This window comes from Sceloporus undulatus, chromosome 5, assembly GCF_019175285.1.
Source record: "Sceloporus undulatus isolate JIND9_A2432 ecotype Alabama chromosome 5, SceUnd_v1.1, whole genome shotgun sequence".
Classification (NCBI taxonomy): domain Eukaryota; kingdom Metazoa; phylum Chordata; class Lepidosauria; order Squamata; family Phrynosomatidae; genus Sceloporus; species Sceloporus undulatus.
The window spans coordinates 4,232,258-4,247,881 of record NC_056526.1 but is presented as its reverse complement, the minus strand read 5'-3'; the positions used below and the strand labels follow the sequence as shown (position 1 = coordinate 4,247,881).

At 43.5% G+C, this 15,624-nt stretch overlaps 1 protein-coding gene across 1 annotated transcript; it reads left to right on the top strand.

Annotated features, from left to right (window-relative positions):
- Positions 1 to 1,068: 1,068 nt before the first annotated feature.
- On the top strand, positions 1,069 to 15,277 carry LOC121931788 (tubulin alpha-3 chain). Its single transcript, XM_042469804.1, has 4 exons — positions 1,069 to 1,206; positions 11,044 to 11,287; positions 12,703 to 12,851; positions 13,747 to 15,277. The coding sequence occupies exons 1-4, from the start codon at positions 1,204 to 1,206 to the stop codon at positions 14,725 to 14,727; spliced, it is 1,377 nt and encodes a 458-aa protein (XP_042325738.1). The 5' UTR covers positions 1,069 to 1,203; the 3' UTR covers positions 14,728 to 15,277.
- Positions 15,278 to 15,624: the final 347 nt, after the last annotated feature.

Below are 15,624 nucleotides of genomic sequence, written 5' to 3'. Positions count from 1 at the left end.
GTCCAGTTCTGGGCGCCACAATTCAGAAAGGACATTGAGAAACTGGAGCGTGTCCAAAGGAGGGCGACAAAAATGGTGAAGGGTCTGGAAACCATGCCCTATGAGGAACGACTCAAGGAGCTGGGGATGTTTAGCCTGGAGAAAAGAAGGTTAAGAGGTGATATGATAGCCCTGTTTAAATATTTGAAAGGATGTCATATTGAGGAGGGAGCAAGCTTGTTTTCTGCTGCTCCAGAGACTAGGACCCGGAGCAATGGATGCAAACTGCAGGAAAAGAGATTCCATCTCAACATTAGGAGGAATTTCCTGACAGTAAGGGCTGTTCCACAATGGAACACACTTCCTCGGAGTGTAGTGGAGTCTCCCTCCTTGGAGGTCTTCAAACAGAGGCTGGATGGCCATCTGTCGGCGATGCTTTGATCTGGATTTCCTGCATGGCAGGGGGTTGGACTGGATGGCCCTTGCGGTCTCTTCCAACTCTATGATTCTATGATTCTATGATTGATTGGTTTTGCAACTACTTGCCTCACTGATCGCAAGTAGTTGTAAAATCAATTAATAGAATTTTCTATCAATGTTATTTTAAAAACCATGTGCCCATAGGTCACATCACAAGTACAAAGGCAGCACTTGGGGGGGGGGGATGCTGGATCTACCAAAAACTGAGGAGGGATAATAAACACCCTTCTGCCATTGGTCCATACCCTCCAGAATTACGCGATTCAGATCCGTCATTCCCACTTGTTGAACATGCATCAGAATTGGTTCTTTTCAAAAGAACTGCCAAAGAACTAGTGTCAGAAAAGAATGGGGGTTTTGCACTTGCCTCACACACCCAGAGTGGAGCTCTGGGCCCACAACAAACTCCAACTCCCAGAATTCCATAGCCTTGAGTTAAGGCAATTAAAGCGTTGCCAAACCAGGTTATTTCCCATGTGGATGCAGCCTACGTATGATTTCTCTTTCAGCTTCCCTTTCACACCAAACCTCCAAATCAATGGAGCTTTTCCGCAGATAAAAGTTCTTGGGCAGAATTCCAAAGACTTTGCTAGCATTTTGGGGGGGAGAAAAAGTGTTCCTGTTGCTTTAAATGAACCCAGGGCTTCATCTTCAGGTGGAGTCAGTTCTTGCTGAGTTATAAATTTGCTGGGAGGAGGGAAAGCAGCTGTTTTGCTGGAATCTTAACAAGCCCACAGGATCAGGATGGTAAGGCTGCAACATTGTACTTTCTCTGGGGCAGATTTTAATACTAACTTGTCAGTGTGTTGCATTGATTTCCTCTGGGTGTTGGGGGAGCAACTGGTTGGTAACTTTTTGGAGCTGATCAACTTTGTCTAGAAAAGTTATTGATGAGTGTGGCTGAGTTCTTTGGACTGGTGTTTGCTCCTTATAAGGTAAAAGCGAGGCTGCAGCGTGCAAAAGGACATTTTGGAAGGGTCTTTCTCTCCCACCCTTTTATTAATCTATTTCCCTCCTCTCCAGTGGCTTTGGCTGATCTTACAAAGTTACAGATCTGGTTTCTGACAGCTGAAGTCTTTTTTTTTCCTGCTTGGATTTTCAGGGGATCAATGTGTGATAAAGTCCACTTCTTTTTTCTGTTTCCCCCCATACTTTCACTCTTGTTGCTCTCCTGCCCTTTACTCTACATTATTTCACACTTGAACAGGGTTAGGTAGGAATCGACTGTACTTGTGCATACTGCCCACCCCCACTTTTCCTTCCCTATATAGGAGGAAACTGCCATATTGCCTTTGTCTGCTGTAATCCCATGGGCTGATATGCTAAAAGAATTAGAAAAGCATTTCTTATGCACAATTCTTTTTTTTTAAAAAATTCAGTGTTGCAGTTTCCAGCTAGAAAGCGCTTGGCTGAATCTTTCTGGGAAACTTTCCAGTTTCCTATGTTTGCATTTATGTTAATGAACTTAATGGGTTTAATTACTTAGTGGGGGTAAAGGGAGGAAAAGAGTATTTCTCTCTAGTGCAGAGTGCTTCTTTCTCTGGTTGAGATCCACTGTCATTTTGCTCAAGAGCAGGCCCAGGAAAATTGGTGGGTCACTTTCATTTCCTTTGTTTTTGGGTCTGAATCCCTACAAAATTTGGGATGCACAGATCTATTGTTCTCTGTTATCAGTTAACCCCATTTAACTGTTTTGCATTTAAAATAGGAAAGTCAGCCAACATTTTGTTTGGACTCTAGCAAACCATCTTTCATGGTAGCGGAGAAGAAAGTGATTATGGATTTTTGGAGAGGTGGCAAAGTGCATGGGTGAACCAGGCAAATGTCTCAAGCTGGGAATCTTTGGCTTTTCCAAATTGGCTCTCCTCTTCAGAAGCTCCATTGCAGAAATGCCAATCATGCCGCTGTTAAGGAGCAGGTGGTACTGCACTTGGCAAACTGTTGCGCCAGTTGGGCACTGAACGACATTCTCGGTTCGCCACGAGGAATGTCCACTTCTGACTGGCTCTGGCAAAGTGAGAAAGAAGATCCACAGTTCAAGCTCCTTTCCTTCAGAGATGGGTGGAGTGGGGAAGAGAGCAGGGAAGCATGGCAGCGTGCCACAGGGAGGCGTGGAACAGCCTCCAGGTCTGAGTGTCAGGAGGCTCTGGACAATAGCACAGGGGGGATTTCGAAGCACAGGCCCTCATCATGACAGCCTTTATAGCTGCGTCTGCCAAAGAGGGACCAAAAATACAGACGTCTGTGTTGCTCCATTTTATAAAATCATAGTTGGAAGAGACCTCAGGAGCCACCCAGTCCAACCACATTCTGCCATGCAGGAATACACAGTCAATGCACCCCCAACACATGGCCACCCAGCCTCTGCTTAAAGACCTCCAAAGAAAGAAACTCCACCACACTTTGAAGGAATGTGTTCCACTGTCAAACAGCTTTTACTGTCAAGAAGTTCTTCCTAATGTTGAGGTGGAATCTCTTTTCCTGGAGCTTGAATCCATCGTTTCGTGTTCTAGCCAACACTCCTACCACTGCGGTATGCTGGCTCTTCACTGCTGTAGACAAATGCAAAAGAGAACAGGGCTCCTATGCTTTTGTTAGTGCTCTAAGCTGGGATGGTTCACAGCAATATACTTTTGCTCAGGAAAATCTAGTGCTAGGAGTGACAAATGACAAATAATTATTCCTACTAATCAAAACATCCCAGGTCTCCAGCCTTGGCATAAGTTAAGCAACAAGCAAACCACTGAGGTCTCCTTCTCACCCCACCATTGTAGCACACTAGTTCTACTTGAACTACCATGGGATTATAGGATTTGTAGTTTGTTGAACCAATGTTGTGTAGTGGTTGGAATATTAGACGATAACTCTGGAGACCAAGGTTTGGATATCCACTAACACATGGGAACCCACTCTCTTAGCCTTCATCTTACAGTCACCTTAAGTCAGATACAGCATGAAGGCATACAGCAATGATGAGGCACTAAAGCAATCTCACAGATAGCTCTTAGGTATTGCATGAAACTACAGATCCTAAGATTCCATGGGAAGAAGCCATGAAGGGTTAAAATGAGACCCCAGTGCTATACAGAGGTGCCCTTGGTATCTGCTGGAGTTTGGTTCCAGGGCTCCCTGTGGATACCCAAATCTATGGGTGCTCAAGTCCCATTAAACCTATTAAATCCATAGGTGCTCAAGTCCCATTAAACCTATTAAATCTATAGGTGCTCAAGTCCCGTTAAATACATTAAATGCAATAATGGCATAGTAAAATGCTGTCCCTTATTTAAAATGGAAAATTCAAGGTTTGCTTTTTGGAATTGGTGTATTTTTTAAACATTTTCAAGCCGTGGATGGTTGAATCTGCATATAAGGCGTCTGTGGATATAGAGGGCCAACAGTAATTGTGTAATGTAAAAGAGAGCTGTTTGTTTGTTTAAAGTTTTTATACTCTGCTGTTCAGCCACAAAGGCTCTCTGTTACTATTTTACTCTCCTCTTGAACTTTATGAACCAACTCATAGATTGGCAATTTTTACTATTTGGGACTACAGTGCCCAGAACCCACTCCCCAGCTGGTTTGGCTGCTGGCTAAGCAGATGAGGAGTGTTGGGAGTTGTAGTCCAAAAACCTGAAACTTTTCCAAACTCAGTATCTGGCTGCCTCTCATGGAAGGGGAGGGACAGAGGGACGGGGCCCCAAACTGGATGACCCCAGTAATGACGCTGCATAGGCTGCTGTTGCATTCCTACTTGTGAGTCAGGGCTTACTACGTCTGTTGAAGAAGCTAGTTGTGGTTTGACAAACATACGAGAAATCTGTGGCCTGCTGCAGCCGTCTCTCCCTAGGATGCAAAAACGTCTTTTCAGCTGCACACTTGTGTCATGGTTGTGGTATCTCAAATATGTTGGGCAATTTAATGGAGTTTCCACCTGTTCCTGAGAGGGGTCTCATCTCTCGAAGTAATTCTGGGCTCTGAACCAAGGCTTTTCAATGGTGCACTCCACCTCTCCTTCAAAGAGGAGTTGAACTGGAGCTGTTGTTGAATGTGACTGTGAGTAGCATTAACTTCAGGACAGATGAACTGAGGAGGGGGCTTTTCATTCACCGGAATGCTTGTTTGCATGGATTGCTTTGAACGCTGTAGAGCTCAGCAGCGAAATATTATGCCGCTAAGAAAAATGACACAAATGACCTTTTAAAATGCAACTATCTGTTGGGGGAGCTTTGATTGTGTCTTCCTGCATGTCAGAATGGGGTTTGAATTGATGGCCCCTGAGGTCTCTTCCAACTCCATGATTCTACACAGTTAGTATGTCTTCTCTCCATTTTATGGACTGCACTGGATTTCAACCATGTTATCCTTCCCCACACACCAGCATTCCAAAACATTATCCTGCCATTACACTGGGCCCTCCACTTTCCCTGGGATTAGGGGCACAGGATGCCTGCAAAAGTGGAAAAACCATAAATAAAGAATCACTGATTTTTTTATACCTTAGAGAACAACTCTATGAATCTCTAGGTCCTCCAGTACAACTCTGTGGCTAACCCCTGCCAAACGTTGACCATAGAATCATGCAGGAGGACCTACAAATGCTTGCAAAAGTGTTTTCTATAGTAATTTCTAGGTCCTCCAGTGCAACTGTATGGTCAACTTCTGGCAGAGTTGCACTGGAGGGTGCTTGATATCTGTTGACTTGCCATCTGCAGATTTAATTACTGTATCTGCGGTTAGCAAGCCCCATTGCTTTCAATGGAGGTGCATGCATGCAATTGTCATAGAATCCTAGAGACCACAAGGGCCATCCAGTCTAACCCCCTTCTGCCATGCAGGAACTCACAATCAAAGCACCCCGACAGATAACCATCCAATCTCTATTTAAAAACACCACACTTCGAGGGAGTGTGCCCCACTGTTGAACAGGTCTTAACTGTCAGGAAGTTCTTATTTGTGTTGAGGTGGAATCTCTTTTCCTGGAGCTTGCATCCATTGTTTCAGGTCCTAGTCTCTGGAGCAGCAGAAAACAAGCTTGCTCCCTCCTCAATATGACATCCCTTCAAGTATTTAAACAAGGCTATCATATCACCTCTTAACCTTCTCTTCTCCAGGCTAAACATCCCCAGCTCCCTAAGTTGTTTCTCATAGGATTTCATGGTTTCCAGACCTTTCACCATTTTGGTCACCCTTCTTTGAACACGCTTCAGTTTCTCAACATCCTAACATCATATTGTGCCTGCCATTGAAATCAATGGGGCATTTTTCTTTATCCATAGGGGGTGATGGTAGTCCGGGCCAATTGCAGCTTCCAGATTCTGTTCCCTCTTCTTCTCAGCTGCTAGCTATGTCCCTCACCCTTGTGTAATGCAGCCAAATAGCAATTATTTCCTCCTGGCTGCAACATCTCTGACATCACAGAGGCTCAGCCAATTGCAAAGTCCTCCGTCACATCACAGCATTGGTCTTTTTTGCAATTTTGGAGCTTATCACATAAGGCCAGCGAAGGACACTAGTGCCAGGACAATAGTGCCTTTGGTTGGGGTCTCTTGCGTGACATCATCACTCTTCCATGTTGTCACAGAGGAGACTGTATTAAAGGTGACTCTTTTTAATAAAATCAAACTCCCCTCCAACCAGGGACATAGCCAAGGGGGGATTCTTGGGGTCCGGACCCCCCCCTTCCATTAGAAAAATGAATGGTGCATGCTGCTGCGCCACCGCACCCAAGCCCCATTATAATGGTGGCACTTAGTCTGGACCCCCCCTTCCTAAAATCCTGGCTACGTCCCTGCTCCAGACCCCCATAAATGACTCCTTTACCGCCTCTTTTGCATGTGATTTCTGGTGTGAAAGTTCAGTGGTGCTTCTCTTCTGGTTTTGGGAGGTCAGTGGGCATGGTTTGGGTGAGGAAATGGTAGTGGTCAAGAGAGATAAAAGAAAGAGATCAAGAGTCTCTGTTGCTGCAGTGCTTCTATGATGTGTGTCTTCTCCTGCATGGCAGGGGGTTGGACTGGATGGCCCTTGCGGTCTCTTCCAATTCTATGATTCTATGATTCTCACACACACACTGCTTAATGTCCCTTCTCCGACAATACAAAAGCAAAGAGGGGTCCTAGAGGATCGTCTAGGATTCCTAGTAGGTCATAAGTTGAACATGAGTCAATAGTGTGATACAGCAGCTAAAAAAGCTAATGAAGTTCTAGGCTGCATTGATAGAAGTATAGTGTCTAGATGGAGGGAAGTAATAGTACCACTCTATTCTGCTTTGATCAGGTCTCACCTGCAATATTGTGTCTATTTCTGGGCACCACAGTTCAGAAAGCATGTTCAGAAATTAGAGCATGTCCAAAGGAGGGTGAGTAATGGTGAAAGTTTTGGAAACCATGCCCTATGAAACCTGGGCATGTTTAGCCTGGAGAAGAGAAGGTTAAGCGGTGACATGATAGCCCTGTTTAAATATTTGAAGGGATGTCATATTGAGGAGGGAGCAAGCTTGTTTTCTGCTGCTCCAGAGACCTGGACCTGGAATGATGAATTCAAACTAAACTGAGTGAGGATTCAAACTTAATTTCATGGACTACAGTTCCCAGAGACAGAAGAACCAGCATTGGTTCAAAGTACAGTAAAACAGATTCTAAACATTAGGAAGATCTTCCTGACAGTAACTGAACAATGCGTGCCTGAAAGCTGCTATACTGGACTTTGGCAATTGTACTCTTTTAGCAACACCCAGCGCAGGAATCCAGATCCCACCCCTCCATGAGACCCTTCCCAAATTGGAATTTGGCTGAAAAGATTTTCTATCCCTGAATAGTGTGTTGCACTAATAAGAAGGCCATGTTTAAAACCTGCAGTTGATTATGAAGCTCGCCTGGTACCCCACCCTGGCTAATGTCCCAATGTCAATTGTCCTGCAAACCAGTCTTGGAATAGGAATGTATTAACTGCAAAGCTATGCCTTACTCAGAGTCTGCGGACGTTCTGGGGGCGGAGGGAGAGTGTGCAGCTCATAAAATCCACCTGAATCCTGATAGTATGACTACTGGGATTGTTAAAACGTCTGTCTCTGTCTCACAGCAAGACTGTTGAATCCTCGAAGATGGAAGAGTGCAGTGTTGCCAGCTAAAGAAGAATGGTTTTTAAATGCGAATGAGTTTGCAGAATGGACAAATGAACTTCAGTACTTTGATTAGTGAAACAATCTCTAATAATGTGAAGTTGAAGGCTTTCATGGCCAGCATCCATAGTTTTTTGTGGGGTTTTTTGCGCTATGTGATGGTGTTCTAGAGGAGTTTATGCCTTACATTTCAGAGGCATCTGTGGCTGGCATCTTCAGAGAATCTTTAATAATATTCTTACAAGATTGAAAACACCTGACAGACTTTAAGGTCTGGAGGGGGAGAGATGGAAATGAGCTGATGGCAGCTGGTTTTGTAACTGAAGTCCAAAACGCACTGCAGAATTAATCCACTTTGAGACCGCTTTAACTGCCCTGGCTGAGTGCTAGGGAATCCTAGGAGTTGTAGCTTATTGGGGCACCAGATAGGAAAAACTAAATGTCTCACAAAATTAGTTTCCAGAATTCTCTAGCTTTGAGCCTGGGCAGTTAAAGTGGTTTCATTCTGGATTATATCTACAGTGTATGTTAGGCCTTTGTGGAGATTACAAATAACAGAAATGTGAAGTTGAAGGCTTTTTTGGCCGGCATCCATAGTTTCACTGAAGATGCCAGCCCCAAGTACTGGCAAAACATCAGGAATAAACTCTTCTAGAACATGGCCACAGAGCCCATAAAACCCACAAAACCCACAAGAAACTGTAAAGTAGAAGAAAGTAAAAAGTCAGAGTGAGAGAAGCTTAAATATCTCTTATAAATCTATAAAAGTCATCCTTGTATTTTCTTATCTTTTCCTTTATAGTTCTTTAACCTTTCTACTTTTCTGTAGACTTCATCACACAGGCTATAAAAGTGGGATTTTAACAGGATAAAAGCCTCTTTGGCCAGTACTTATCATGAAACATCAGGTCCGTCCTGGTGTTGCTGCATTCCATTTGTTACTGTAGTGCACCTTTTCGTTGATGGGCAAAACCCGTCAGTAGGTTCTCGATCTTGCAGCTATTCCATGACTACTGTCAGAAGCATGAATGCATAGTTTCTGTCAGGGTTCTGAATATGTGAAATAATGGAGGGAGGAGCGTTGATGTTCACATAATAAAATATGTGCTTGGTTGCTAGCAGGGCTGGTGGGTAGATTGACAGTTGCTGCGGAGTATGGGATATTGGGTAGCTAGTTGGCATAGAGAGGATGGATGGGTGCAGCTGGCAGGATAGTTTTGGGAATGATAGGACTGGAATGTGTGTGGAGAGTGGGGTGCGTCGGTGTCTGGTACTGTAGGGAGGGGGCCAATGGTGGAAATGCTTGAGTCTGAAAGAGACAGTGGTGGCAAGAAATTTTAGAAGGGGATTGAAGGCTTTCATGACTGGCATCCATAGTTTTTTTGTGGGTTTTTTGGGCTATCTGTCCATGTTCTAGAAGAGTTTATTCCTGACGTTTCACCAGCATCTGTGGCTGGCATCTTCAGATAATACTGAAGTATTCTTTGAAGAAGCCCCCCACAGATGCTGGCAAAACCTCAGGAATAAACTCTTCTAGAACATGGCCACATAGCCCAAAAAGCGCACCGAAAACTTTAGAAGGGGTATTAGCTTGTAAGGGGGACTAAGCTATGGGAAGTGGAGGTGGGTGTTTTACATTTCTGGCATTTTAATATACAGTACTGCTTGGCTGTTGGGGGGGAGGATAGTTTTGGCTTAAACGCTGGCTGCTGAATTACAGACTATGTATATTCAATAAAGTTCTTTGGTGTTTTCAAAAACTGATTGGTGCACACTGGTTCTGAATTTACTCAAGTCTGACAACCACCGTTGTGCGATGGGGCCTTCTGCTGCAGTTCCACTTCTCAGGCATTCCTGTGATGTGAGCGGACATGGCTTTGCTCCTCTCCCCTTTCTCCTTCCCTCCCTCGCAGCGATCACGGCCACCAACGCTTTGCTCATGGCAGCTGCTCTGGGCACATTCACACAGCAGCAGACTTTGGGAAGCGGTTGGCTCTGCCGTTTGACAGTGGACATTTTCACACGGGGGGAAAGAGTTAAGGAATTGTATTAATACCATCATTCTTGCACAATTGAGGAAAAGATTTCCATACCGTCATCCTCCTATCTTTCTTGAAATGTCGTTGAAGCATTGTGCTAGTGGAATAAGCCACTCATGCTTTAAAAGCGTGAATGGCTTGGCGAATGTGATTTGTTTGCGCATTTGCAGAATGCCTGAAAAGCAAGTATGATTTTATGATGATATAAAGACATTTCACTGCTCCGTCTGGGTATTCCTGAAACGCATCCTGTGTCACACAGGAGGGTTAAGTAAGCGGCGAGCGATTAACCATTTTTTAAACCGCTCTTAACAAAATGTCTATGGAAGGTAATTAATTCCAGCAAAAAATAAACATAGGTAAACATTTTGTTTTTTCTTCAAAATAGAGGCCATTATTATTTATGTAAGTAATTTTTTAACAACAAACCTGTTGTTTAGCAAATACTAAAGGCTGTTGTAATGTGGAAAGCAAATGCACTATTTTCTGTTCTTGAATTGTTAATGAAGTGTTATAATGTGTTCAGTGTGTGAAGACTATGTTTTTGAAATCGCTTTTATATCATTCTTGTCAATTCCAGTATACTAACGCTATAATAAAAAGATGAAAATCTTCAGTGGAAGACTCTCCCTCGGAGGGTGGTGGAGTCTCCCTCCTTGGAGGTCTTTAAACAGAGGCTGGATGGCTATCTCTCAGGGGTGCTTTGATTGAGAGTTCCTGCATGGCAGAATGGGGTTGGACTGGATGGCCCTTGGGGTCTCTTTCAATGATTAGAGGCTTACCATGGCTAAAATGTTGCTAAATCATTCCCAAAGTGCACGAGTGTGATAGCCAATTGTACTTGCCTCCTGTGATTTAATCATCAAAGCGTTCATGGAGCAGCCATTTTTCAACAATGGAAACTTCCGTTATTGCTACTCCACCAACACGTTGATGATGGGAGAGGAGTGGGTCGCCTCAATGATGATTAAATCATGGGAGGCAAGCGCGGTTGGCTGTCACACTTGTGTGCTTTGTGAACGATTTAGCCACATTTTAGCCACGGTAAGCCTCCGTGTGATAATTGCCTATGATTCTATGGCAATCGCTAGTTGTCTCGTTTCCTTTTGGAAGGTGGCATTTGGCAGTGCAGAAAACAGATCATGCAACCATGGATCACCAAAGCAGCGCCAAAGCACTATTGTGGGGGAAAGTGTGATAATTCATGATGTCAAACCAGTATGTTTCCATTCTTAAACTGGCACGATTGTGGTGGGACAGCAAACTAGTGTGAAAAGTCCTTTGTCTCTTGGTTTTCTTTTTTCCAACTTTATATTCTTCTTTTTAGTTGCAGCTGCTGCTCTTTGCATTTTTATGTGTATGGATGTGTGCATAAAACCTTAACCTTTTAAAGAAATAAAACTCCTGCCTCCTCTGTGTGTTCCTCTCCAGAGGGAGTGTCTGTCAATCCACATCGGCCAAGCTGGAGTCCAGATTGGGAATGCCTGCTGGGAGTTATACTGCCTAGAACATGGCATCCAAGCAGATGGAACCATCCCAGGGAACCCGGCGGCACAGAAGATCCTGCCAGAAGCTGAGCAAGTGGATTCCTCTTTTGAAACCTTCTTCTGTGAGACGGCGTCTGGGAAGCATGTTCCAAGGGCTGTGTTCATCGATCTGGAACCAACTGTTATTGGTAATGTGGGCAACAGCAATCTGTTCCAAAGGCCAAGGTGGGGTAGTGATTTGAGTGTTGGACTAGGACTCTGGGAGGCCAGGGCTCAAATCCCAACTCAGGGAAACTCTCTAGATCAACATGGCCAAGTTACTCTTTTGCTGCCTTAGAGAACGGCAATGGCAAACCTCCTTTGAATAAATCTTAACCGGAATACCTTAGCCAACTGTTGTTGGTAATATGAGTAACAGCAATCTGTTGCAAAAACCAGTGTGGTTGTAGTGGTTGTAGTCTTGGACCAGAGATCTGGGAGACCAGGGATTTAAATCTGGGAATATCCCGCAAAAGCGAGATTTTTTTCAGATGATGTTGGGCTAATTGAGCATTAACCCGACAGTAAACTGTGCAGAAAGTGGGCAAACTTGGCCGCTTTTTACTTTCGGGAAAATCCCGAAAGTAAAAAGAGGCCGATTTTGTTCACTTTCCGAACGGGTTAATGTCGGGTTAATGCTCAATTATTTCGACGTCGTCTGAAAACAATCCCACTTTTGCAGGATATTCCTGGATTTAAATCCCATTTATCCATGGGTATTGGGCACTTTCCCTCCCATATGATAAGGTCCATAGTAAAATAGCATTGTTTTGCTATGTAGAAAGAAAAGAAAGAAGGGAATCAGTACCTGCATCCCTCCCCAGCACACTGGGAGACATGTAAAGTTTGCACAGATTTTGAAGCCATTGGAAAAAATGATTTTTTACCCAATTTTTTGAGGAGAACCCCCCAAAAATCTGTTTCCTCGTAATGGGAACCATTGGTTTGTGCTCTAGTTTCTAGAGCAGCAGAAAACAAGCTTGCACCATTCTCTACATGACATTCCTTCAGATATTTAAAGACTAGAAACCATTCCCCCTCTCAGTCTTCTCCTAACCTATTATTTCTTGGGCTTGGTTTCCTGAATTTATATGTTTCATTTGGAGTGGCTAGATCCATTGTATTAGCATTGGAAAAGATATTCTAAATTGTATGAAATTTAGTATGTGGAGAGATCTTGTAGCACCTTTGAGACAACTGGAAGAAAGAAATTGGCAGCATGGGCTTTCCTAGACTTCAGTCTACTTCCTCAGATGCATTTGTATGAAATTTAAATATTAATGTATTTTGATTCTAGTCAAGATTCTTCTTTATATCAGGTTGCATGTTTTTTTCCTTACTTTATTTTCTTGTCTTTTTTCATACTTTATTCTTACTTTGTACTGTTACATTCTGTTTTATATTTTGTTCTTATTGTCTGCTTGGAAATCATGAAATTATGTTGATTAAGTATATGATTTTGTTTTTTTGCTTAATCATGGGTGGGTTTATGCAGTAACATACGCTAAGATAAAGAGAGGCTATTTTTCCTTTTTGGTTCAACTGCTCTTCTCTGTCCTTCCAGATGAGATCCGCACGGGGCCATATCATTCCCTCTTCCATCCTGAGCAGCTCATCAGTGGTAAAGAAGATGCTGCCAACAATTATGCCCGCGGCCATTATACCATTGGGAAGGAAATAATCGATACAGTCCTGGGCAGGATCCGCAAAATGGCAAGTGCAGGGCCATAGCTTAGTGTGTGGAGGGGTCTAAGGAAGGAGGCATACATGCTCCCAAGGCATGTTGTATCTTCTTCTGTGTTCTGTGGGGTCAACTGTAATTTAATATTGCAAACACAGTCACGATTGAAGTCCCTGTATAAGTATTTAACAACAAATTGCATATTTGGACACATAGGCACTGTCCCAAAGGTTCTGTGCATTCAATAAAGTTCCAGAGCAGGACTTGATTGCAAGACTCTTCCGCCTGTACTTTTCAGTTTCTTGGAACATGCCTGTGTCTTCCATCCAAAAAAAGATAATTCTGTAAATTCATTTCTCAAAGATGCAATGGGAAGAGTCTGTACATATTGAGCTCTTCCATGATTCGTTTTCAGCAAGCAATACCAATCTGAAGATTTATTTATCTCTAAATCCTGATTATCATCCATCCTGTTTATCCAATCTCTTAGTTTGTTTTTAACTCCCACCGTAATAAAAAATATCTGGTAGGAGGGTTTTAGACTAGGTTGGCAACTCTTGGAAATTTTGCATTGTGGAACTCACTTCTTGGATTCTCCCAGCCATCAAACTGTAACTTTTCTAAATACTGTGCAGAAATTTGTGCATGCATGTGTACATGATCAAAATACTGATGTTTACACAAACAGTCCCAAGGATAGTTTCGGAAAGACTAACACTAATTCAGGAATGGGAACCATGTTGACCTCCAGGTGATGATGGACTGCATTTCCCAGAATTCCTCACCATTGACTATGCTGGCATAAGGTTGCTGGTGGTTGTGGTCCAACAGCCTCTGGAGAGCCACACAATTTCCACCCCTGTAGTAACCCAATTGTTGGAATGACAGTAGTCAGTACCAATAACCCAACTTCTCTTCCCAACACAGGCTGACCAGTGCTGTGGCCTCCAAGGTTTCTTGGTCTTCCACAGCTTTGGTGGAGGTACAGGGTCAGGTTTCACCTCTCTTCTGATGGAGCGGCTCTCAGTAGAATACAGCAAGAAGTCAAAACTGGAGTTCTCGGTGTACCCAGCCCCACAGGTCTCCACTGCCGTGGTGGAGCCCTACAACTCCATCCTGACCACCCACACCACACTAGAGCATTCGGACTGTTCCTTCATGGTGGATAATGAGGCCATCTATGACATCTGCAACCGCAACCTTGACATTGAGCGTCCCACCTACACCAACCTCAACCGGTTGATTGGGCAAATCGTATCCTCTGTAACAGCTTCTCTGAGGTTTAAAGGTGCCTTGAATGTTGACCTGATAGAATTCCAGACCAACCTGGTGCCATATCCCCGCATCCATTTCCCCTTGACCACCTACGCTCCCATCATCTCCGCCGAGAAGGCCTACCACGAGCAGCTCTCCGTGCCGGAAATCACCAATGCTTGCTTTGAGTTTTCCAACCAGATGGTCAAATGCGACCCTCGCCGTGGGAAATACATGGCCTGCTGCCTCCTCTACCGGGGCGACGTGGTGCCTAAGGACGTCAACGCGGCCATTGCCGCCATAAAGACCAGGAGGTCCATCCAGTTTGTGGACTGGTGCCCAACTGGGTTCAAGGTGGGCATCAACTACCAGCCCCCCACAGTGGTGCCTGGAGGAGATGTAGCAAAGGTACAGAGAGCTGTCTGCATGCTGAGCAACACCACGGCAATTGCTGAAGCCTGGGCACGTCTGGACCACAAATTTGACCTGATGTATGCCAAGCGGGCCTTTGTGCATTGGTACGTCGGGGAGGGCATGGAGGAAGGGGAATTCTCTGAAGCGCGGGAGGATCTGGCTGCCCTAGAGAAGGATTATGAAGAGGTTGGGAGAGATTCTGCCGATGGAGAGGAAGAAGATGCTGAGGAGGAATATTAGAACAAATGAGTGTCTGTGTGACAGAGTCTGCATGTAACCAGGCTTAAGGTGGGCAGGTAAACCTTACCAGTCTATCAAAAAAGAAAGTATTACTTGTTTAACATTAATCTGATTCCAGTTTTTTAAAAAAATCTTGTATTGTACTAGGCTTCTATAATGTATGGACTGTTAATACACTGTACTTTCATTAGAATGCACTCCCTGTAGCTTCCTTTTAATCTTTCTTACAATAAAGTATTATTGTTGCATAAGGAAATACAACTAAAAGAGTTGACTAATAAAAAACCATTGAAACAAGGCAAAAATATATGTTCAAAAAAGTGCATATTCATCATGTCAATTGTGTCAACAGAGATGAAAACATTACTCATCAATAGCATCCCTCTCTAAGGAGAAATGGGCTCTGCAAGAAAGCATAGAGTTGATACTGTTATTAATACCATTTATAAATGGGATCCAAAACATTGTAAAATCCAGATCCCTCATTTGTATGTCTTTGTTTGCTGACCCTGTGTGATATTTTTTTCCATTAAAAGAAGTATCCAAAGTCTCTTCCTTGAATTTTCTGTAGACAAATCAACTGTGTTTTTCCAATTACTTATAATTTCCATTCTGTCCGTGAGACAAAAAACAGCAATCAGATATTTGTGTTTTAAACATTTATACTTACCTAAGAATAGAGAGTAAACCTATACTGTAGTTGGAGAGGTAATTATCATTTGATTGGTGATATAACTTATCTCATCAAATATTTTGTTCCAGTATTTAAATCCACATCGGCAATCGCATGGAAAACATCCAGATTACCACATTTCCTCCAGTATCTATCATTGACTTGTTTTTAAACTAAGGCATTAAAATGTTGACTACTTCAAGAATTCCCTTATTTGTGGCGCA

Bases quoted from the DNA above. Each gene is read 5' to 3' on its own strand.
- LOC121931788 (XM_042469804.1), top strand. The intron at 11,288-12,702 runs GTAATGTGGGCA...CTGTCCTTCCAG, and splicing joins TCTGGAACCAACTGTTATTG to ATGAGATCCGCACGGGGCCA. The intron at 12,852-13,746 runs GCAAGTGCAGGG...TTCCCAACACAG, and splicing joins TGGGCAGGATCCGCAAAATG to GCTGACCAGTGCTGTGGCCT.